The sequence below is a fragment of the Megalobrama amblycephala genome, linkage group LG3 (assembly GCF_018812025.1).
Source record: "Megalobrama amblycephala isolate DHTTF-2021 linkage group LG3, ASM1881202v1, whole genome shotgun sequence".
NCBI lineage: Eukaryota > Metazoa > Chordata > Actinopteri > Cypriniformes > Xenocyprididae > Megalobrama > Megalobrama amblycephala.
Genome location: NC_063046.1, coordinates 57,682,124 through 57,707,944, shown reverse-complemented (window position 1 = coordinate 57,707,944; position 25,821 = coordinate 57,682,124). Strand labels below are relative to the sequence as shown.

Here is a 25,821-nt window from a genome sequence, read left to right as displayed (position 1 = left end):
AATAGTTTACAGTTCATGTCAAGTTTACGATTACAACCAGGGTTAGGTGCTTCTACATCAGTGTTAGTCACCTATCATTTCCCCCTGATTTTAGTGATAACTTATGGGTAGGGTTAGGTTTAGGGGTAGGGATAGGGTTAAGGCTAAATTCTCAGACAGGAATGTTCCAGGATCAACAAAATATGTGCTCCCACTTGGCCTTAACTACTATGCAATTACATTTAAATTAATCATTTGATACAATGCACTTATTGTGTACATACATGTTTTTACATTGTACTTATATTTTAAAAACACCTGCATGCAATTACATTTCTGTAATTACATTTATAATTACACTGTTGACCCGTCCCTTACACCTGACCCCTACCCTTAAACCAACCCATACCAACAAAGCTTTCCCTAACCTTACCCGTATCCCACCTTATAGCAGCAAAAGTGTTTTGCAATTCAATATGAACCCAATAAGTACATTGTACTTATTTTGTTATGTAAGTACATAGTAGTTAAGGCCACCTAATATAAAGTGGGACCCAAAAATGTTGATCCAGTCTTACTTGGCAAAATCACGGTGACTGTTCTGAGATAATCCATTGCAGATACTTTTTTACTGTGCACGTTATTACTGATAGTAATACCTCAAAGTAAATTTTTACAGCTAAGTGCCCATGAAAAATGTAATTGTTGCGGGGGGTTGCTATTGCAGTTGCAAAAGAGTTCTGAATGGTTGCTATGTAGTTTTTAGGATGTCCTGGGTGGTTACTAAAGTGTTGGCATCTCAGTGTGAAAGAGTTATCAAAGAATTCTGAGTGGTTTTATCATGTTACAATGTAGTTGCTAGGGTGTTCTGGGTTGTTCTAGGGTGTTGCTATGAAGTTGCTAAGGAATTCTGAATGGTTTTAGCGTGTCACTATATGGGTGTTCTGAGTGGTTGCTAAGGTGTTGTTATGTCTTTAGTTGCTTCAGTGGTGGGAGTTATGTAATTGCAAATGAATTACAAGGGGTTTTAGCATATTTCTATGTAGTTGCTAGGTGTTCTGGGTGCTTGATAGGGTGTTGCATACTGGTCCCTCTATCAATAGAAATATGTGGGGGGTTTTCTCAGTTATATTGTCCATGTGAAATCATTTGGAATAGTAATTTCTCACTTCTCAAATGGCACAGGACAAGTTATGCAGCAATTTTTGTTCAAAACCTTAGATAAAAATATACCAAAATCTATTTAAAATACATTTATTTCATACTAAGTATACTTCAAATCCATTAATATATTTAGTGACATATCACTTACGACTATTATAACTAAGACTAAGATAAAAATTATAATTAAACTTTATTTTGGAGAATTTCTTTATTGTACAATGCACATTTCTTACTATTATTCCTAAAAGTTTTAATATCACTATTAAGAAGGATCATATGATCTCTGTATAATATCAGTCTTTAAATGCAAGATATTTAAAGTGTTCCTAAAGTATACTTGCAATAGTTCCACTTTAGCACAATCAAATATACTTCAGTATATGTTTAGTTGGACCTCAGCACTACTTCCACACAATTAAAGTACATTAAGTTCCAAATCAATTGTTCCAATTTAGCAGTTTAGTATACCAAAAGTACAATATGCAGGGTATTTTTATTTAGCACATAAATATGTAAATGTATTTGTAGTATACTTAGCACAAAATAAATATATTTCAAATACATGGTAGTGATGCTTGCCTAAAAAAAACTAATAATAAAGACATATTGGATTATTGTCCGCAAGTGCCATGCGTAGCTTGTGCACATGAAGTCCTTATTATTTGTCTACCGAGTTTGTATCCATTCAGTGTTTGCCCGACCATGTGGAAAACAAACAACTCTTCTGCCACCTTTTGTGTGCTAATGGCCATTATAGTCAGCGATAAATGGTTCAAAACACAAGTTATCTAGTCATCTTGTCCGCCAGCCTTGTTTACGGAGATGGCAGCCTTTGAACTGTGCCTGAATAGAATAATTGCTGAAGTGCATCTCTGGTTGAGAGGGAATTGCCAGAACGATACAGAGACACTAGCTGTAAGTGTCGGCTGGGGGGATGCACACTAGTCTGAAGTGCTGGTAAACAAACGTAAAACAAACACACGTCCAGTGTCTCACTCCCTCTGCTGCACCCTGGCCCCACCCTTGAGTAAAGTTACAAGGACCTCTTTTATTCTAGAACAAATGTCAGCCCCTCAGTACAGTTAGGAGTAACAAAGGGAATCAAAGCTGGTGTGTATGAATGGCCGTGAGGTTCTGGCACGGTTGGCGGGCTGCTGAAGCGTGCGGCCGCAGTCCGAAACAGATGGCAGATGAGGAGAAGGTGGAACAGACACCAGACCGGCCAAGCACCCCCCTGTTAGTGGAGGGTCCAGTTTGGTTTGGTCACAGGAGGTGGCAACTCTTCAGGGCGGGCAGTGGCCAGAGTCATTTCGTGTTATGGAGCTCGGAGTTTGGGCTTGCAGCAAACTGAGCAGATGCTTGGCAGGGTCCACTAAGTTAATGAGGGACACGCGCTGGCCTCACATCATGTCAGAGAACTTTCAAACAAAAACAACATCAGAGAAGTTTGAAGGTGCTCAATTAGTTGGAACTAAGGTCCTTCTGTCCATTGAATGGCTTTCCAGATTGGACCCTAATTGGACCTCATAATATTGGGTAAAAACAACTAGCAGGATGATCCATGATGGATGGGAATTGGGTTTTATATGTCATAACATTTTAAAAAGTTTTTTTGGGCCAGTGTAATGAAAATAATTGTGATCACAGGCTGTGAAGCTCCAAAGAGAGAGAGAGAGAGAGAGAGAGAGAACTATTAAAAAAAAAAAAAAAACAAGAGAGAAATCAACTAAATGAGAAATAAAAATACCAATACTTGCATTCCTTAACAAAATTAATTCAAAACTTGCTTGCTTAAAATGTTTGTTGTTTGAAGACTTCCATGTTTTGTGGCAAAAATTTTATTCAATCATTAGTTATTTGAATTAATGATATTTTGAATTAATGAATTTCCAAGGATCAGCATTCTCCCCTAAAATTGATCAGGTAGACCAAACCATAAGTCGTAGAGACTTGAAACTTTGCGGGCTCACACTGTTTACAGCATCACCAAGGCTCGCCCTGATCAGCCTGAAGCAGCGCTACAGCGGTGAAAAGTAGGAAATTGCTCATAACTCCTAAACTATTACATATAGGCTCAAATGTCTTATATTGTTGGGATCCTTGGCCCAAGATGGACAAAATGCATAAATTCGATCGATGCAAAATTTGGGGGTATTTCAGAATTTTTTAAAAAACCTACTTTTCCGAACTAGTCTGAGGTTTTTGGCCCGATTGGAACCAAACCAGTACAGCAAGATTCTCTGGAATCTGATTGTCAATAATTATAAAAAAAAAGGTGAAATTTCAATTCACGGTCTCTAAGGGCCGCTAAATACGTTCTAAATGAGCTGAGCCACTTTTACTAAAATGGCTATAACTCGTGAACAGAATGAGATATTTTCACTAAATGCATGTGTGGGCTCAATCTTTGGTCACGTGAAAAAAAATCACAGCGATTGGCCACTTGGTGGCGCTATAACAGGAAAAACATGAAAATGGCTACTACTTAACTATTGGTCTGACTGACTTGAAAATTGGTTTTTGGTGTCTTTGTCCAAGGTGCCATGATTGTCTATGAGGACATTGGTGTATCTCCAAAAACATGTCCACCATCGGCGAATGAATTTGAGCATCTCTCAGACAAGGTTAACAGAGGCCGATTGCAACGAAACTCATTGGGCCTGTTTGACTCACGGACTTAGAGGCCTGTGAGAAATTTGAAAGAAATCAGCCACCGGGGGGCGCCTTCATGCTTTACAAGTGCGTAAAGGATTGTATATCATGCAATTTTTCACAAACGCCCACAACATTCATACCACATGGTAGAACTCCTCATTCTGAGCAACTTTGCCTCTTGGACTGTCGATGTCCATCGAATCATTCTTTAAATATTGGAGATTTTTTTTTAAAACAAACTTTAGCGAACTAGTCTAGGTTTTTGGCTCAACCTCGATAACTGTTAAAAAACTTTATAAACCATATATTTCCAATGACAAATTGCCTGTATTGGCTGTAAATGGTCTTTCCCATCTATGATCGAGATGGTTACAGGCTTGCTAATTAAAACATACTTTTATATGCATGTGCTTATAGGCCTATAAAGCGCTTGAACCCCGATAACTGCTACTTGCAGCTATATTATTATTATTATTATTATTATTTTATTATTACTATTATTATTGTTATTATTCCTAGTCAAAAAAGTCTGGACACAGGTTCAAAATTCCTTTTATTTTAAAATCACACTCACTCACTCACTCACTCACTCACTCACTCACTCACTCACTCACTCACCACACCAACTAACATTATACAACACAAGTATTTATGTTTTGAATTACTCACTTTTAATGTGTTCAAACCCTCAAATCCTCAAGTTTTTATTTTGGCAGTATTGGTGAAACTTCTGTCCACAAAAACATTGGAAATTATGCAAATGTGAATGCATTCCCAATGAAAATGAACTCAGTGCCGCTCTTCAAACTGAAACAGGTAGTGCAACTCACTATATACTTCTTTGATTAAATCACAACCTTTGATTTTATAATCACGATTGGATATGTTGCTATTTCACTTTTATTTTGATTAATTGTGCAGCACTATTTGTTTATTTTTATGTTACATTCAATTTAAAGATACACTATCTAACTTTTTTTGTTCAAAATTAACAAAATCAGTCAATACATCATCAATCCTTCTTGTGAAATGTGTTTTTGTCTTACCCTAAGCCTCGTGCATCTGTGCGGCTCTGTGTGTGCGCATATAAAACATCCGCACGTACAGAATTGATTTCTGTTTCGTGTTTCCCTTGTGCAAATGGTTTAAAAATCCCTTGAAGGTTTAAACACATTGTGATTTTGATAAAACAATATCGTGCAGCCCTAGTTGACATGTAATCTCAAACCTTCAGGGAATCACCCGTTTTAAACAAACACAGAAAGGAGGAGGATCTGCTGGCAAAAAGAGAATGCGACAGAGCTCGTAATAAAACAAGAATCAACATTGGCTTGGCTTTTTGAGATACTGAGGGATTTTAAATGTTGTAAAAGTGACGCAGAGATGTTTTTATTAGGTATTTTAGCTATTTTATTGAACCGATAAATTGCTATATGTAGCTCTCTAACAGAGTTTATTTGTTAAGCATTATCTTTTGTGAAGGGTCATATTCACTAAAGCACATATTCACTAAAGCACAACCAAAACAATGTTCTTCCACAAAATTTGTTTTTTGACTGCTAGAGAGCCAAACATTACTTAGTGTACTTTTGATAAATTATTAAGTTTTCATCAACTCACAAACCCCATGCGGTTCCCTCACGGATCCGCGTTTGGGACATCCAGATTTTTAAATGCTTAACGTTTACAACAAATGACAATTTTGCAAACTTGTCTGGTCAACATCGGTCTGGTGCTCATTTTGCCCCTGAGTGCTCTTTTGAAGTGGAGCCATTCAGACAATAGAGGGATCTGAGCTTCAAATCAGGGGTGAATTGAATTGGGCAGCTTCAGTTGACTGCCTCTCCAGGTTCAGAGGCTGTGGATGCTTTCAGTTATGGAGAGAGACATTCCTTGCGGATCGTGTTTCCAGGAAAGGAATGATTCCCACCCCACCTCCGCTACCTGCCACTGAAGACAGAGCAGGGATCCGTGTCCCCGTCCTAACCCCCATTCCGATAGCATGTAGACAATTATGCAATATTTGCAAGTCAGATCACCTTTTTACCTTTCAGTAACGATCCTGCCACGCTCACAGGCTCGAGGCTCACCTCAAGAGGCTGAATGCTGTGCCGCAAATGCCGTCCTGGAAGCGAGCCCACTGCAAGATTTTGATTTATTCAGGACCTTGTACAGTACAGGTTGATGTGACGATACACGATGAGCCGGGCTTTTGTGCTAAGGACAGCTGTGTTAGCAAGGCTGCCTGCATTATGGCAGTTTTATTAATTCTTTTGTAAGAGATTGACATGAATGTACGACAGTTGTATAGAATGCTGCTTGAAGACGTACAAGTATATGTTGAATATGTAATTCAATTTCAGTTTGAAAATGAGGGCAACATTTCATTATTCTCAACCTTGTCCATTGACAAAAACAAAGGCTTGTCTGACCGTGGGGTTTGTTTGAATAATTTTGACAGCTCCTTTTTATGGGTGCGTTGTCTCGGGGCTACCAAACAGATGACCATTGTTCACCAATATCTGTCCTGGCCCTCGTATTGTCCTCTGACATATGAGTGGCATGCGGCCCCCAATTGCCGACTCCTATCCACACGTATAAACACACACTCACAAATGCAGCAAGGGTACAGCTGGCCAGAAAAGGCGCACTCCACGGGACTCCTCTCTGTGGGGATCGCTGACATCACGTGTGTGTGTGTGAGACTGTCCTTTTCGGGACATGCCACCTATGAGCCACTGCAACCTGTTGATCACAGCCACTGAGCTAGAAGTAATCTGCCATAGCGCGGATCTGGAAATTAAAATGACAATTTGAATTGTGTTGGGGAAAGCGGGAAACTTTGCCCTGTGAATCATTCTCTCTGTCTCTCACAGTTTGTGGTTGAAGTGGTGGAGAGTAAATGAATGTACACTGTAGTTCATAACAGGATTAAACCACCATGATCTGGTCAGCGTAAGTCATTATATTAACGTCTCTGGAGAAACCAGCACAGTTCGGCATCAGTGTGATTGTGAGTCAGTGGATAGATGTTTTTTTAATGAATGTTTAACAAACTGTCTTGTAGTACCCTGTGTATTGGGACACATTCTTTATAAATAATAAGGCAGATATGTCTGTATATTAATAGAAGATGTTTAATATTTGATATGGCTTTTATTTTTATTTTGCAATATGACCAAAATCTTATATTGCGATATATATATATTATATATTATATATTATATATATATATATATCACAATATAGTTATTTTTTTAATAAGGTTTTTAAGGCTTAAACCTTTAAATAAGGTTTTTATGATATCAAAATGTTTCATACTATTGAAATTTCATAATTCTTCTACACCGATCCATTATACTCATGCCTTGTTTTTCTCAACTGTACCTTCACTGAGAAACAGAGAATGCGCGCATACAGTACAGTCCAAAAGTTTGGAACCACTAAGATTTTTAATGTTTTTAAAAGAAGTTTCGTCTGCTCACCAAGGCTACATTTATTTAATTAAAAATACAGTAAAAAACAGCAATATTGTGAAATATTATTACAATTTAAAATAACTGTTTTCTATTTGAATATATTTCACAAAGTAATTTATTCCTGTGATGGCAAAGCTGAATTTTCAGCATCATTACTCCAGTCTTCAGTGTCACATGATCCATCAGAAATCATTCTAATATGCTGATCTGCTGCTCAAGAAACATTTAATGTGTACAATTGTACAAAATATTTGTGTACAATATTTTTTTTCAGGATTATTTGATGAATAGAAAGTTCAAAAGAACAGTGTTTATCTGAAATCTAATCTTTTGTAACATTATAAATGTCTTTACTGCCACTTTTGATTGATTTAATGCATCCTTGCTGAATAAAAGTATTCATTTCTTTAATTTCTTTTCAAAAAAATAAAAATAAAAATTCTTACTGACCCCAAACTTTTGAACGGTAGTGTATAATGCTACAGAAGCTTTGTATTTCAGATAAATGCTGTTCTTTTGAACTTTCTATTCATCAAGGAATCCTGAAAAAAAAGTACACAACTGTTTTCAACATTGAAAATAATCATAAATGTTTATTGAGCAGCAAATCAGCATATTAGAATGATTTCTGAAGGATCATGTGACACTGAAGACTGGAGTAACGATGCTGAAAATTCAGCTTTGCATCCCAGGAATAAATTACTTTGTCAAATATATTTAAATAGTACACAGTTATTTTAAATTGTAATAATATTTCACAATATTACTGTTTTTTACTGTATTTTTAATTAAATAAATGTAGCCTTGGTGAGCAGACGAAACTTCTTTTAAAAACATTAAAAATCTTAGTGGTTCCAAACTTTTGGACTGTACTGTATGTTGAAATGAGTTGTCTTTTACTGCTAATTGTTCTTCAACGGTTTAAAATCACTTGTTTAAAAGCAATGTATAAAAACGCATGCAAACGATACGCTTTCATGACCGCGCAGCACAGCAACATCACTTGAGCATAACTGCGATAGAGACGATAGACCAAAATCTCTACCGGTTCTCTATCATGTCTATCGATCCACTACTAAATATAGTAGTCAACATTTGAAGTGGATCAAAAAAGAACTAAGTTGTCCTAAGAAGAAGGTTTTGGGACAACTTTGATGAAAGGTTTTGATCCACTTCAAATGTTGACTACTGTAGTTTCAGATCAATTGGCCGTTCACACAGAAGGTGCTTTTCCGTTCCATTGTGCTACTTTTCCATTGTTTTTCAATGAAAACGTGCTAGATGGACGCCTTTAACCATTGCGCAGCATTCTAAAAACACAGCTCTCAATTTAAAATAAGTTCAACTTTAAAAAAAAAAAAAAAAACGTGTCTCTACACCTTGCGATTTCTTTATTCACTTCACTGACCTGCGTGTTGCTTTTTTAACCACAAAAAAAAAAAAAAAAAAAAACGTTTGAATGGCCCCTTAAACATATTTACATTTACTTGCTTCTTCCATTTTCTTACAAAATGCATGCTTTCCTTGCTGTCGTTCAGTATGTTTATGACTGCATAATGTCATGTAAATTGTTGGTTGTTACTAATAGGACTCACTTAAAATGAGAAAATTTATATAAAATCACAATAAATATCTTTACAGTTTGGATGATGAAACTGGTTCATCATGATTGCCACAAAATATTAGCATGAATGAACACTCTAAAAAGTAATTCAGGGGACCTGTTACCACAACTTAAATAAATGCATGGTTGCATGTTTATTGTTTTAATTAAACCTTTTAAGTTGCAAACATTATTTTCTAGAGTTCTGTTGACATATGATGTTGAACATTACATCAACTTAACATCGTCTGTAATTTAAACTCAAATTTCTGTTTTAATTGGCTATATATATATATATATATATATATATATATATATATATATATATATATATATATATATATATATATATAGCCTTTGCATAGGACTGGATAAGGACAATAAATGTTGAAATTAAGTGTTCATTTCTTTGTTTTTAGTGAAGCGAAAGACCTGTTAGTGTTTAATGCTGTTATGTTTGACATTTAAAAGAGTTTCTGTAATGTTGAAGTTATTGTGGTTACCAATGTGCTGAAGACTAGATACATGGAGGTAAACACTACATTGACTCTATAAGCAATGACTGTGCTAATGCCAGTGACAATTAATAATAATAATTCCTTACATTTAAATATTTTTTGGGTACTCAAAGCGCTTTACATATGGAAGGGGGAATCTCCTCAACCACCACCAATGTGCAGCATCCACTTGGATGATGCGACGGCAGCCATATTGCGCAAGAACACCCACCACACACTAGCTTATTCGTGGAGAGAAGACACAGTGATTAAGCCAATTAGTATATATGTGGATGATTAGGAGGCCATGATGGACAGAGGCCAGTGGGCAAATTTGGCCAGGATGTAGGGGTTACACCCCTGCTCTTTTCAAAGGACATCCTGGGATTTTTAATGACCACAGAGAGTCAGGACCTCAGTTTAACTGTATACTGGGGCGTTAGGACCCACACAGACCACAGGGTGAGCACCCCCTGCTGGCCTCACTAACACCTCTTCCAGCAGCAACCTCGTTTTCCCAGGAGGTCTCCCATCCAGGTACAAACCAAGCTCAGCCCAGTAGCTAAAAGTCTTAGGCTACAGGGTGATATGGCTGCTGGCACTTACAGACAAGTAATATCTTATTTGTTCATTAAATATACATGTTAAATAAGTTATGTTAGCATGTGCCATGATAGCTGTCAATTTGAACTGAAATAGATAAGATTATTTGGTTCCAGGGCTACAACTCTGGTAGTTGGAGCAACTTAATTTTTTTGAATAATAAACTTGAAAATTTGTGTGTGTGCTACAAATGATTAAGTTCCTCTAAACATAGCTTGTTGGTTGAACATAAATTCACTCAAATATCTAATCATGTTGACATGAGACATGCAAACAAATGTTATATTTTAAATATAATTATATTTTATTATAATTATTATATAATTATATTTAAAAATAATTATAATAAATATTTCTTTAAAAGATATTTATATTTATGAAGTGTTCAGTTATGACATACCATATGACTGTTAAATGTCATAACTTTGATAAAGAGGAAACAAAATATTACATTTGTGATCACACTAACGATTCATTTCATGGAGGAAATGTTACTGTTTTCATAACAAATTGCAGGTAAATTTTTAAGACATGTTTTATCTCACATCTGAAGAATCAGTGTTGTGTCAATAAAGGTGGTTCCTCACAGTTTGCCACACATGCTCATTAAGAATTACCTCCAGCTTATGAATCCAAATGCAGATGCGTAAATCCAGATAAGTAAATTTCCAACGGAAAGAGGGACCATGAGTTTAAAATCTAAATGTCAAACTCTTCTCTTAACAACTTCATAATTCTACCTATAAGCGCTTGCCATCTGTCCTTTAGTGCCTCATGAACAGCGGAAGTTTTTAAAGACATGCTTGCTGAACAAATAAAGGCTTGGAAGGGGATAAACTTTTTAAACAGTCAAAAGGATTTTCAGTAACGTATGCAGCCAGGGAAAAAAAAGTCTGAACATGTCTAAATATTGAGGATAATTGGGTCATTCTACAAATGTGGTCATAAATTACTGTAAATGTGTTCAAAATTAAATGATTTAAAATATTTGGTAACACTTTACATAAAGCCTTTATATATAATACATTATAAAAGTATTTTTAATGCTTTAATTATGCCTCATAATGCATTGTATGATCTCTTGAATAACTGTAACCACAGTTATAATACATTTTAATACTTATCTATTCATTGAACACACCTTTAGGAAGTAGAATGCATGAAAACGCATGACAAACAACCAATTTCAGATGTATTTGGTTACAATTATTTTTGAAAGTTATAATGCATTATAACGTACATTATGAATAATGATGTACGTTATAATGCATTATATCTTTCCAAAACTGAACTGGAAAAAAATTATTTGAAGGGTCATTCTTAGCGGTTATACGTGGCATTATGCTGTTATGTAATCAAAAAATGTTCTTCATCAAAATCTCCTCAGAATGTTTGGTAAATATCTGATATAGAGATAAATGATAGCATTTGTTATAATGATTTCTTATGTTTAATGCGGTGTAACTCCATATAACACACCTGCATAAGAGAAATTGGTAAATTAAATATAGCTATAACATCCTAAATGATGTAGTATGACAATAATAATAATAGTAATAGTATTATTAATAGTATATTATTATTATTATTATTATTATTATTAATAATAATAATATTATTATAGTTAATAATAATAGGTGTTCTTCTTCTTATTATTATTAGATGTAAATGTCACCACAACTATGAAATGACATATTGCAATCATTAAAAAAGTCTTAATTGTTGAATTCACATATTGGGCTTTGCATGTTACAGGACTAGACAGGACAAGAGAAGTTCATCTGTACATCCGGACACATGGCCAGTCTGAGCTGCCCAGGGACCTTCTCGCTGTGTCTACATGCTGTGGGTGAGTTTAGGTCAGGACCTTTGACCTGCAGTCTTTCCTGCTCTGGGTCACTGGTCCTTAGAACGGTCCTCTTTCAGACACTGGGACGTAATTCTCTCATTCACTCATGCAGTGCTGCTTTTTCTCAGTGAGCCAGCAGGAGGTCAACCTAGATCCTGTCCTGCTTATTCCATGGGTCATTGCATGAGATAAGGAAACACTTGTTTATTTATTTGATTATATAATGTTGCTTTTCATTTAGGCCCTGTTTACACCTGGTATTAAGATGCGTTATGGTTGATCGAATCAGCTATTGTATAATCCAGTGCAAGTAAGCTTTGACTCTTCAATTTTACTTAATATTATTTTATTTATCTGTTATATTGAAGACACCTTTTTGAAGTATATTGGTTTATTTATGCCCTTATTGAGCACTTAAGCTTAAAAGGTTAGTTCACCCAAAAATGAAAATTCTGTCATTTATTACGTAAGACCTTCGTTCATCTTCGGAACACAAATTAAGATATTTTTGATTAAATCCGATGGCTCAGCGAAGCCTGCATAGACAGCAATGGGACTTCCTCTCTCAAGATCCATAAAGGTACTAAAAAAATATTTAAATCAGTTCATGTGAGTTCAGTGGTTCTACCGTAATGTTATAAAGTGACAAGAATATTTTTTTTGTGCCAAAAAAAACAAAATAACAACTTTTTAACAATATCTAGTGATGGCCGATTTCAAAACACTGCTTATGAATCTTTTGAGTCGAATCAGTGATTCGGATCACGTATCAAACCGCCAAACTGCTGAAATCACGTGACTTTGGCGCTCCGAACCACTTATTTCAGTCCTGGGAAGTGTCCGGTGCATGACACAGCATTTGAGTCACGCATAGAACACAGTTACAGTTAAGACTTTTTCTGTAGTCATATTGGAATTGGTGACTTGTAATGAAGTTATTTTTGCTGTAAGGTATCTGTACTTTTACTCAAGTATGGTTTTCAGGTACTCTAACATACGGAGAGCAGCAGCTTTCGTTTTTGCTCTGCTAGCCACAAGGAATGGTGAGAGAACATTGTTTTTTTGCCTTCAAACTAAACTTGGGTCTCCAGCCGATAAAGTTTAAATCCCGTCGGGCTAGCGTGCTTCCCATAATGTTTACGCATTAGGTCAGTAGGTGAAAAGTAGGCGGCCTTTTGTGGCTGTTTGAATGCATTCGACCACATGAGCGTATACACTATGAAAGAAATCCAGTCAAATGTGTTTTCGACTACCTCTGGAAGTGGTCGAAAGCCCATAAACTCAAATGGTTTTACACCCCGTTTACATCTGTATTTAGCGTCGTCCACTTGTGATCCAATTGACCAAAACGCATCTTAATACCAGGTGTAAACAGGGCTTTAGTGTCATAGTAAGAACTCACTCCTCCTCACATCATTTCTTATCCGATCTAATATAAAAAGAGCATATTACAGCTGGATTTTTACATTTTCATAGGATGTTTGTTTTAATTTTCTTTAATAAGTTGACTCTACAAATTTACAAGTATAATGTAATTAATTAGATCATGCATGAATATTTATGAGGGTTCACCTCAAATGTTTTAAATTCCTCTGGTAAAACCTGCCAATAGCTGGACAGTAATTGGCCAGCAGGTGAGGTGACCATTTCTGGTTCCATTCATTCTTTGGATTCATTCAGCCATGCAATATCATGTGCATGTCAAACATTAAACTAACAGCAGAGCTGAGGTATATTACATACATATGAAACGAGGCATATGTTGCTTTAACTCTCGTGTTCTGTTGAGAATGACTTTACCATTGTTATATTTGGCGTTCCAGAGACCCCAATGATGTAGTTATTGAAATAGTTTATAAATAATTAATCTCTTGTTTTAAAGTTAATGCCTCTGTTTTACAAAAGATAAATATACAATACACTGAAAGAAATCAACAAAAAACACAAAGTTTTGAATGATATTGTAGAATCTGTGGAAAAAGGTGGCTATTGCGCTTCCCTTTTATTGATTTTATCAAAGGCTTTCGACACAGTGGATCATGAAATATTGATGAATAGATTAAAGAGTGTCAGTTTATCAAATCATGTTATTTTCTGGTTTAAAAGCTATTTAAGTGGAAGAACTCAATAATTACAGGCTGAAGGTAAATCATCTGGATTGTTGGAGATTGTTAAAGGTGTTCCCCAAGGATCTGTGTTGGGCCCCTTTTATTTACTATTTGCATAAATAGTGTTCATTTTGATATTCAGGATGCTAATTTTCACTTTTATGCAGATGACACTGTCATGTATTTCAGTGTGTTCTCTAAACAGCAAGATCTGCATAAGCTTATTTTGGCTTTTGATGTCATTCAGTCATAGCTTCATACCCTAAAATGTGTTTTGAATGCTGATAAAACCTTTTCAAGCTCAAAGAAATTTGTAAATAATCCTATTACTCTCCAGACCTCAGAAGGAAATGTGATTGAGTTAGTAAAAGAGTATAAATATCTTTGCATCATCAATTTTGTTTATACTTGATTAGCAAAAAAAATCACAAAGCTCCAACCTGATATTTCAGTTTTTAACCTGTAAAGCAGGGGTGTCAAATTCAGTTCCTGGAGAGTTTAGGTGCTGTTTACACAACACCATTTTTTGAAAACTTTTTATGCACTTTGGCTGTTGTTTTTCAAGACAACAGTGTTTTGGGGGCCTGGAAATGCAATCTTTTAGTCTATAAGCATGCGCGAGTGCTCTGTAAAAGAAAGTATTTGATATTGCCACTAATGACCTAGAATGCATAATACAGCGTTTTTAGTCATTTACGCAGATCCGTGTGAACAGGGATCGTTTTGACAGTGTTGTCATCTATACAAACAAAAAAAACTTTGTCGTGTAAACCTACCCTGAGTTCCAACTCTGTGCCAACACAAATACCTGTAGTTTTCATATAAGCCTGAAGGACTTGATTAGCTGGATCAGGTGCGGTTGATTAGAGTTGAAGCTAAACTCTGCAGAACTGTGTCCCTCCAGGAACTGAGTTTGACACCCGTGCTATAAAGCCTAATGTATTATATTTAATACGCAAATTCGCAAGTTTCTACTGAAGAATGACTTTTATAGTGTATTTTGTTCAAAATGAACACTCACTGGACTGAAGCATCTTAGTTTTACTTGATTATCCATACATAATTCCAACGTACATTGAAATGCATTTTTTCTTCCCATCTCATATTTTTTTTCAATCACCATGTTCTGACTATTATTTCATATGTCAGGCTTTATGGGGTTAAGTATATTTTCCAACCAATTGAAAAGGTCTCTTGGTCTCTTAGAGTCAGGATTAAGCCTCCTGTAACAGAAGGCCTGCAACTTCACTGCCTTTTGCTGGCTTGCCCACGGACGCATTTTCTTTCTTTCTTCTTTCTTTCTTGCCGCCAACGGACAGCTGATGCATTTTAGATGATAAGGTGTATATCACACAGTTGCATTGTGGAGCTCGAAGTTCTCCACCTACGCCTTTCATCTGGGATCATGGGGCTTGTCTCTGGTATCTCTGGCCCAGCCCAGGCTCAGAAGAGGGGGTGGTCCATGATTATCAGGTTCTACACATGAACAGCTGGCCATGTGGACCACTTAATTCTGAACATGAGAGGGGTGGGATCTCGCCTCCCTCTCAATTAGACTCCTTTCATTTCCCTGTTACTTTTATGATTGGTCAGTGGGAAGAACATAATGTAGAAATGGGTAGGTAGTACATAAAACAGTACAGCAGGAATCAAACAAATGGGGAAGTGCTCAAAGGATTCCCACAGATGGCCATCAAGTATTTTTCTGTCTGTCTTGTAATAGCGTTTGACCTCTAGTTATACAACAACCTTTATCTTGGGAGGTTAAGCCACCTCTTATTTTGTGTTATATGTGAGTTTTGGATCTTTTGCCGTTTGTCCACCATTGTGTTGCGTATGTGCTGCTTAAAATCAGGTCAGCTAATGACCACTGCCGCAAAAGCCTATGGAATCTACTAATGCTGAGGCATTCACAAAGCATTGCTTTTCCCCCCCAAGAGACCTTAAGTAAACAGCAGCTGACAGAAAGCCTTTCTCTCCAAAACAAAGCTTGACTTTGCCCATTTGTCAGTCAGGTTCTTGTCTGGTTATTAGGAGGTTAATGTTCAAACTCGGGAAAAATAAGGCAAAACAAGGTTACTTGCTGCCGTATCTATAAAATGTGATCAAAAGAGTTGTGCACATTAACCCTCAGCCTGAGTGAGCCCGGTGTGAAACAGGGGGATGAAAGTTGCAGGTTCAGGTGAAGCCAATGCGACTCATGTGAGGAGTTGCGAAGCCACGAAAGCCGCCGGTCTTTCAATCATTCACTACAGGAATGTCTTTCTTACAGCCGCTGTGTGGTTGTCAGAGCTGTGTATTTCTCACCTGGCCAGTGAATTCTTGGCTGAACAAACACGGGTCGAACCTTTCTCGCTCTGTGCTGCGGAAGCCCTTTGCACTTTAATCGGCCGTCTCTGAGTTACTCCCTCTCTCACACTTCAATGCCTTAACATGAGAACCAAAAATCAACTGAAAATTCATTTACTAGCAGTCAAACGTTTGGACACACTGTTAGACACTATGTTTCTCATGATCAGTTCAGTTTTGATCTAAAGATTTATGCTTAAAAGCTTGATTTTATTTTATTTTTTAGGGCCAATATGAATAATGCCTAACTGGCTATGTATGAATTTCTTTACAAAACTAATTAATTGTATTTATTTTGCTTTAATTATTTATTTATTTTAATTTAATGGACCAGATAGTAAGCTGCGTCCAGCATACAAAGGAACTTTAAAGTGCCCCTATTATGCAAATTTCAAAGGCTCCTTATTTTGTTTTGGAGGTCTTCTACAACAGGTTTACATGCATCCATGGTCAAAAACACTTTGATTTTCTCATAATATACATTGCACATCACCTCATTTCTCAAAGAGTCTGAAAACAGTTTGATAAAAGATTTGGTCTCTCTAAACCCCTCCTTTTCCTAGAGCCTCCTCTGCTCTGATTGGTCAGACAGCCCAGTCTGTTGTGATTGGTCAGCTGCATGTCCGAAACGAAACACCTATTACCATATCTGAATTTCAGCTCTTCCTTAGCACTTGATACACAGTGATACGAACAGGTTTTACCGTATCAATTCCAGTCCTTATCCTTTTATGGATTTGCTTTCGCAGCACAGAAAAAAGCGTCTTCTCAACATGTTGACAACATGAACCAAACTCTTCCAGTCTCAGCTACAACTACAGTGTTTGAGGGCAGATCAAAGTTGACCTCATTCGCGGACAGCCAATGAAGACCATAGGCTGGCATTATGCAAATTTGTTACATTTTTACATAGGTACGTAACAGGAAGTGAGACTGGAATTACTGATGACTCATTTCAGGCTGTTCAGAATTGATTCTTTCTTTTAGGAGACAATAACTGTCTTGCTTTTTGATCTTTAAAACTTTGCGGACCTTTTACATTCACGAACAGCTATATTACACACTGCATGAAAGGTAATATTCGAAAAAGCATAATAGCGGCACTTTAATACTGTTCAATGGCATCCCAAGATGCAGCTCAGGAAGACACACCTCAGGAAGTTGGTGACTACAAAGAAGAATAAATATAAGATATTGATGGTAACACTTTAAATTATTTCTTTACAACATAATATAACATTAGTTAATGCAATAGCTAAAATGAAATAACAATGAGCAAACTTTTAAAGCGTTCATTAATCTAGGCTAATGTTAATTTCTACATATACTAATATATTTTTAAGTTTTAAGATGTGATTATGTTTAGTTCTTTATTGTTTAGTATAAATTACCATTTATACTGGATTAATTAATGCTGTTCATTTTTATTTCATTATACAGTACCTAATGTATCACCTAATTATGGAAGCTTAGGTTGAAAAAAAAAAAAAAAAGATAATTGTGACTTTTTTCTCACAATTCTGACTTTTTTTCTCAGAATTGTGTGAAATAAACTTGCAATTGCAAGTTATAATGTCAGAATTGTGAGATACAGTGCCCCATTTTAATGATCTAAGCCCATGGTCTGAAGCGCATGACGCAGGAAAAGTGGTTGGCGCCAGCCGCATGGTCCAAAAGGGTTGTACCTAGTTTCTTAATGGGTGTGTTTTGGGAGTATAATAAGGCCCATAGACTCACAATTGTGAGAAATAGAGTCAGAACTTGCAATTCTGTCTTTTTTCTCACAATTGCAAGTTTATATCTCTGACTTCTTTCTCAGAATTGTGAGATATACACTTGCAATTGTGAGTTATAAAGTCATTTTTTTTTTCTCAGAACTGCGTTTATATCTCGCAATTCTGATTTTATAACACACAATTCTGACTATTTCTCAAAATTTGAGTTTTTGCGTATCGCAATTGTGAGAAAAAAAGTTTTGTTAGATGTAAACTCGCAATTGTGAGAAAAAAAGGCAGAATTGTGAAATAAAATTACCTTAATTAAAAATTAATTGCATTATATTTTAAAGTGTTAGCCTTTTGATTTTGATTTTATTTTTAGTACATAATTCCAGAAATACAGTTTGTTTTTCCATAGTTTTGAAGACTTATAAGTAGGTGTGTCAGAACGTTTCACTGTGTAAATGTGTGTAGCTTTGTTTTCTAGGAATCGTGTTTGGAAACATTCTTGAGGCCGTCAGCTGATGGAACTACAATTCAGATTTTTTCCCCCCCTGCATTTATACATCAGGGAAAGAAACCTCACTTTACATCCACCTCTTGCGCACCTTCCTGTCTTTGATCATTACCCTCTGCTCTGGGGTAATGAATGAAGTGTTTTGCCTTCCAGGTTTGCTGACTCACAGCTCCCCTTCAAAATGCCTTCAGTCAGAACCGCTGTGTCAGCCTGACGGTCATTCCCCTGTGATCGATCCGGCCTGACCGCAAAGCCTCTGATGCATTACCGCAAGAGTCTTTGTAGCCCTTCCAGGTGTAATGTAGAAATGACAAGCAGAAGGAATCGGATCCCTGCTTTCAGTTCACACTTGTTTGAGTAAGCACTCCAAAATACAACATTGAATCACCAGATTTTTAAAATAGTTTGACCTTTTTAAGTTTGAATGTCTCAGAGCATTGTTTTGCAGGGAATGTGTTCCATTGTTGATCTTCCTGTGCGGCCTAGAAAGGAAAGTGTGAATGAGTCACTCAATTTAAGCATGAATCACACATCATACTTTTGATTCTTTTCAACATCTAAAGTTACTTAGTAAACTCACTCATTTTTTTCAGTCAACAAACATCCTCAAAGGTCATACTTCTATTTGTATTCATATTTCTGATAAGGTCAGTACACATTACTCCAATTAATCAGAGTTCATGTTCATTTTGGCTGTGGAATTACTGTATAATCATGTTACAAGCAAAGATGACTAAATATGTAAATGCTGCATACTTATGGTCAGTTTTACTTTTAATGTGCTTTCTGGGGAAGTAAAGACTGCTGCTTTAATTCCACCTATTTTCACTACCCTTTGACCTAAAATTGACCCAATTTACCTATTTAACTTGTCAGACAGTAAAAATATATTCCAAATATATTATATATTTTTTTGTGGAAAATTGATCCATCAGCAATTATGCCAGTCTTCAAAGAATAATAAAAAAGATACTTATAATATAATAATGTTTTAGTTTTAGTCATGCTGAATCTTATCTTCAATCCTGAGGAGATTTACAGCTGTTATAAATTTAAAAAGCAAAAATGACAGAAAGGATAGAAAAGGAAGTAAGCAGGATAGATGCATTTCTGACTGTAGTTCTTTTAAAATGTTTCATGCTCCAACATCCTTTTATCATTGTCAAATTCAAAAAGATTATGTATGGGAAGCAAAATTCAGCCGCATTAGCAAATAGTGAGATTTGCCCAGCAAACAAATACAGTTAGATATTCATTTACACTATCAACAACTCTATCTTCAGCACCAGAATTTTGCAACACCCAGCAGCTTGTGATATGTTTAGTTTCGTTATTGCAGATTTCACTCTTTTCTCACCGAATGATCGACCTGTGCTCATGATATCTGAGCCACTCACCCACATCTGTGATCATTAACTAACCTTTATAAAAGTCTTTGGAGATATTTCTATTATGTGGAAGCTGAAGCTGAAGTGTAAATGACTGACTGAGCTGCTGTGTAAATGTCATAGATTGACGAGTCATGAGTTTGAGCATGTGCTGAGAGGTTGATTGGCTCTGACTTTAGCACACCAGTGCATGTTTGAAAGGGTCGTTTTTTGTTTTTTTGTTTTTTGTAGAACCGATGGGAGTCTGTTCTGTTGGCGGACTGCAGGAAAAATGCAAATAATACAATGCAGCTAACCACGGGTACGTTTCCCAAAAGCATCGTTAGCCATCTAACATCGCAAGTTCCGTCGTTACTTGCATAGTTCAACGATTTGGTGTTTCCCGAAACCATAGTTCAAACGAACATTCACAAACTACATCGCAAACTTGTGTGGTTGGAACGACAGCTCTCGAGCTGTGGTTAGAAGTTTCTTGTTTTTATGACATGTGGACTTAATAAATCATTATCTTGAGCAAAATAAGCAAGCTGACATTAAGTACAATGTATATCTTTTATTTTGAATATATACAAATGTCATTTACATATTTTAGTTTGTCAAGAGATTTAAAGCACCGTTTTTGATGAGTGCGCATGTGCATATGTGCTCTAGTACGTGAGAACAAGCATATGATTGAATCTGGAAATAAAGCAAAATAACTGAGAAAAATGAGAATTAGTCCTCTAATGCCACGTAATTTATAGCAATCAATTTCAAAAGGATTCTTTTAAAGAAGATATTACTCATCACCTGCGTGACGTCATTCACCAACATGGCTGAATGACAAGTTTGCGACAATACGGTTTCGGGAAACAGCCGTGACTAGCTAGTTAATTTGTTCAACGATGCATCGTACTTTGGTAGTTCAGCAGAGAGTTACATCATTCTTCGGGAAACGCACCCCAGATAATCATGCATAGGTGGTGTAATTAAATGAATATGCTCATCGACTATTAAAAGAGAGGAGAAAATGCTTCCATACCTTTTGTTTTTGACATGAAAGGCCACATGTTCATGTCACTTGATATGGCTAATATTTGGCCTGCTGTTTGTTCCATGTGTTAGTAAATCACTCTTCTGTTGTTTATGCATTCTTAATTTTCCATTTAGCCTGCAATTTTAATTATTCTGCATATTCTTTGTCCCTGTTCAGTTGGTTATAATTGTTAGCAGGAATGTCCCGAGCCTATATCTAAACAAGATCCTAATAAGTAAACAAGGAAATAGAACTACACTGCAATTAAGTGCAAGAAACAGAAATGAAAAGACAACTGAGGGTATGTTTACACGACAATTATGTACTAAAAACGGAAAGGTTTTTGCATTTTTTGCGTACAGACGACAACGTTGTTAAGACGTTTCCTGTTCACACTGATCTGCGAAAAAGGCTGTTTTATTCATGCCAGTTCATTTACATTTTTTAGTTGAAAAACATAACCCTGACATATGTTGCACATATGTTTTTAAAATTCCTGAACTGTGAATGATAAGAGATCTTTATTCACACTAAATTGATATTTAGGTGCAAGGGAACATGACAAATCATTTTATATTCTGATAAGAAACCAGCTCACATTGATATCACCACTGGATTGATAAGACATTTATGTAATTTGCCCTACATTGTCAATGTTGTCTTAAAAACAGTATGCACATGCTAGATTTTTACATTCACTGACCAAAATGTTAATGGCGTAAGTGTTTTGCATGATTTTAGCGCATTGCTGTGCAGTTGCAAAGATGTTCTGGGTGGTTGGTAGGTGATTGCTTACTGGTTAATTTCTAAGTTTCTAGATTTGTTTTGAGTTCTGTCTTCTTTGCAAGTGAAAAATCATATTTTTATGTGTGGTTAGTGTACATGAACAAACCCCTATTCCTAAGAATAAACAATAGTAATAGCGATGCATGCCTTAGCTAGATGTTTTATTGGACATTTTAAAATCTAATCACAGACACTATAATCTAATCACAAGCAGCACATACTACTGTAGCATTTACAGTAGAATATATGTAGAATATAGTAGAAAAAACTAGTTTTGCACAGTTTTTCTCACCACTTCTTTGAATAGGGTCAGTTTCTATTTTCTATGACACACACTGAGCCTCTTTACACTTGCAACTAATCTGCATGGGCCTTGACTTGAAACGTAACCGTGCTGTCCTCTGATAACATTAATCTTAGCCTGACATCATTGATTATTTACTTGACAAATGATCATTTAGTGCTGCTAATTTGTCAAAGCTGTATTGTTCTGTTGAGATACCGGCCCCTGCCTGCTTGTCAAGCTAATGAGGAAAACTTGATTAGCACAGAGCCCACCTCTGATGGTTTGTTTCCCGGCTTGTCACTTTGAGGGAAACCTTTCACTCTGTGCCGCTGACTGTTTGTATATTTTTTTCAAAGGCAGACCTCTGTCAGCTGACTGCTTGTGTTGCAATACGTGTTGTGTTATATTTTCTTTTTAGCTGAATTCAGCTGCCCTTAGCTCAGGCCTGATAGGGACGAGCCTTTCATCCTCCCACATAGCGATAGAGCGGCGATGGCCTTTGTTCTCTGAGGTCCTTCCCAGTCTGAGGCTCAAGTGACTTGGCAAAACGTCTCCTCCCACAGATCCTGTAATCCTCAAGTCACCGAAGAGACTCATTTACTTGTAATTATCTAATGGAAAGTGAATAATATCAGTGCAGATCTTCTCACTCCAGGTGAAATTATGAGCTCCTATTTAAATGTATAGATTGAATGCTTTGGTTTTTTGCATGGATACATGTGTAAAAGTTAACACCGATAGATGAAAAATGTGTTTTTAATTCTAGATGTTCTACTGGAGAACAAATAGTTAGTGAAAGTTGAGTCTAATGATGATTATGATGATCAGTAAATGTCTGCAGGTGTCAAATGATAATTGGATGATTGTGAAGGTGTCTGAATAATAGTTCCTCTAAACGGTCGTGGTGGCAGGGGGTTTACCCGCGGGGGGTAGTTGAGAAGATCAAGGGTAACCCGGGACATATTGGAGGTCAACGCTCTAACACCCAATCTTGCCAGGCAACCGCTCCTGGAATGTTCTCACGGGCTGCGCAGGGGAAGTCAGGAGCCCCCCACAATTGGCCAAGAGTTAATATTGGCCTTCCGGGCCAAAGGTTAAATTTGGAGAGGTCAGGCAGGAGTGCAGGAATGAGCTGGTTTGTTGAGACGGTGCCCCAGTTTTTATAAACTGCTCCTCAGAAGTGCTGGCTGAAGGGGGCCAGTGTGAAGAGTAATGTTCTCCTGACATCAGAACACCCATTGAGCAACAGCTGGCTGTGGAGTTGGGTTACCTCCTTCATACTGTACAATAGACAAGCCAGCGCTGTCAAGCATATGCAGACAGATGTTCATGCCATAAACACACTCATTTGTTAGTCCTAGACAGGAAGAGCCTCAAACATTTATTTATTGTGGCACTGACAAATCGACATCTTCTCTCATTACCCGATTAATTCATTTTTAAATTATTCATTTTAATTTTTGTTCAGTTCATCTGAATTGTTGGACCATTCATTCACTCGTCATTCATTAAATTTCATTCATTCATTCATTCATTCATTCATTCATTCATTCATTCAGTTCACCTAGACTGACAAGTCGTTCATTCATTTATTCATTCACTCACTCACTTACTCATTGCCTGGCTGTTCATTCATTCATTCATTCATTCATTCATCTGTTTGATCATACATTCCTTTATCTTTTGATTAGGCAACATTCATTCACTCACTCACTCACTCACTCATTGAATGTCTGATCATTCATTCATTCATTTGGTTCACCTAGACTGACAAGTCATTTATTCAGTCATCCATCCATTCATTCATTGACTCATTGAATGTCTGTTCATTTATTCATTGATTTATTCAATCATTCATTTGTTCATTCATTTTAACTGGAATGTTAAACCAATTATTCACTCATTCATTAAATTATAATTCATTCAATTCACTTACTTTCCCTTACATTCATTCACTTATGATTCATTCACTTTATTGTCTGTTAATTCATTAAATAATTAAATCACTGACTGCATTTAAACTGCATTTATTCATAGATTCATTCATTAATTTGGTTAATCTGGACTGTTCGGCCATTCTTTCATTAATTCATTAATTAATTAATTCATTCAGTTCATCTGGACTGTTTGGCTTTTCATTCATTCATTCATTCATTCATTCATTCATTCATTCATTTGGACTGTTTTAATACATTCAGTCACTTCCTTATCCATTAATTTAATTCCATTCATTCATTCATTCATTCTTTCACTAATTTCCTGACTGAATTTTTTTTTAATTAAATGACTGTTCACTCACTGACTCACTCACTCACTGACTCACTCACTGACTCACTCACTCACTGACTCACTCACTGACTCACTTACTCACTCACTCACTCACTCACTCACTCATTTATTAAATTGCATTTATTAATTTCTCAGTTACTTTATTCATTGATTCATTTATTATCTTATTTATTAATTTATAATCTATTCATTCACTCAGTCACTTACTCACTCATGCATTGCCTGAGCATTCATTCATTCATTCATTCATTCATTCATTCATTCATGATCAGCTCTTTTTAGTGGTTGCGATCTTCAGTATGGATAATAGCCTTGTGCCTGTACAGCAGGATCCTGATCCCTCCCTCTGCCCTTGGCTCATGTTTCCCTAAGAGGCTGGAATGCATGAATGAAGGCCTCTTCATATCAGCAGCTCGCTCTTTCATTCACAAATGTTCATACCATCAGTCACCTGACCTATACTGTTCAAACAGGGGTGGAAGCCAACAAAGAGGAACTTAAACGTTCAGCGCTATCATTAATATTTAGCTATGATTCATTTCCCACTGAGTGTACCTGATTAACAAAAAGAACAATGTAAACAGCTCATCATTTCCTCTTACACACTCCTGAGGAGGTCTAGGAGGAAACTGAGATGCAGTTCAAGTGATATAGGGCAACATGTCATAGCCACAGCTTTGAACGAAGGCATTACATATCTCTTTTACAAATCCAAGCATCAGCTGTTACTTATGTTCATCCTTGAAAGAATATCCACATGAACTTCAATCATATTGTAATGAGAACACTGCGTAGAGCTTTTTCAAATGCATATATATATATATATATATATATATATATATATATATATATATATATATTGCTTTATTATGAACAAAGTCTGTTTTTTTTTCTGTCTTCTTGGAGGAATGTTTTACTTTGGGGTGTGTTCACACAGAACCATTTAATTGTGTATGTGCAAGTCTGTCTTGAGAGAAAAGAAAATCCCTGTCATATTTACACAAAGCATTAATGATGAAGGGGTCTCTCATCACCTTCTGTTGTATTCTTTCACAAGTTGAATGATGATATGCATGGTTAACTCAGCTACAAGTAAACGGAAAGGCAGACCAGCCTAAACAGAACCTGCAGCTTTGTCCATCTCAAAGATCCCTCTTTGACAAATGATTCAGGTTCTTGGTCATGCAAACAAGGGCCTGATCCCAGGTCAGCCCTGAGACCTTCGCCATGACAGATTGCACCTGGTTTTAGGGGTAAGGTATACCCTCTTCATTGGTGGCTGTTCATAATTGTGTGCAGCTGCTTTTTCCACTGTTGTGTGTCCAGAGGCCCACAGGGTTCTGGCCTGAGGTAAGCCATAACAATCGTGGCAGACAAGTCACCCCTCCCTATCTGGTCTCATACATCTTCCCAAGGTCATGCAGAGGTTTCAACTGTCCCATTGCTCTGAGGAAATGCTCACCGCTAACAGCTGACTCTAAACCAGTGGCTGGCTCATGCTTCCTGGATGAGTTGGTTCTGTGTTGAGCTGCAAAA

General features: G+C 36.5%; 1 protein-coding gene across 2 annotated transcripts in view; it reads left to right on the top strand.

Annotated features, from left to right (window-relative positions):
- Positions 1-25,821, top strand: part of ccnd1 (cyclin D1) — a 213,674-nt gene that overhangs the window by 39,642 nt on the left and 148,211 nt on the right. The window contains exon 2 of one of the 2 annotated variants that reach the window (XM_048186197.1): positions 11,736-11,829. In XM_048186197.1, coding sequence (XP_048042154.1) covers positions 11,821-11,829 — 9 coding nt within the window. In that variant the 5' untranslated portion in view covers positions 11,736-11,820. The remainder of the gene's footprint in view (positions 1-11,735; positions 11,830-25,821) is intronic. The other variant, XM_048186198.1, reaches the window with a different exon arrangement.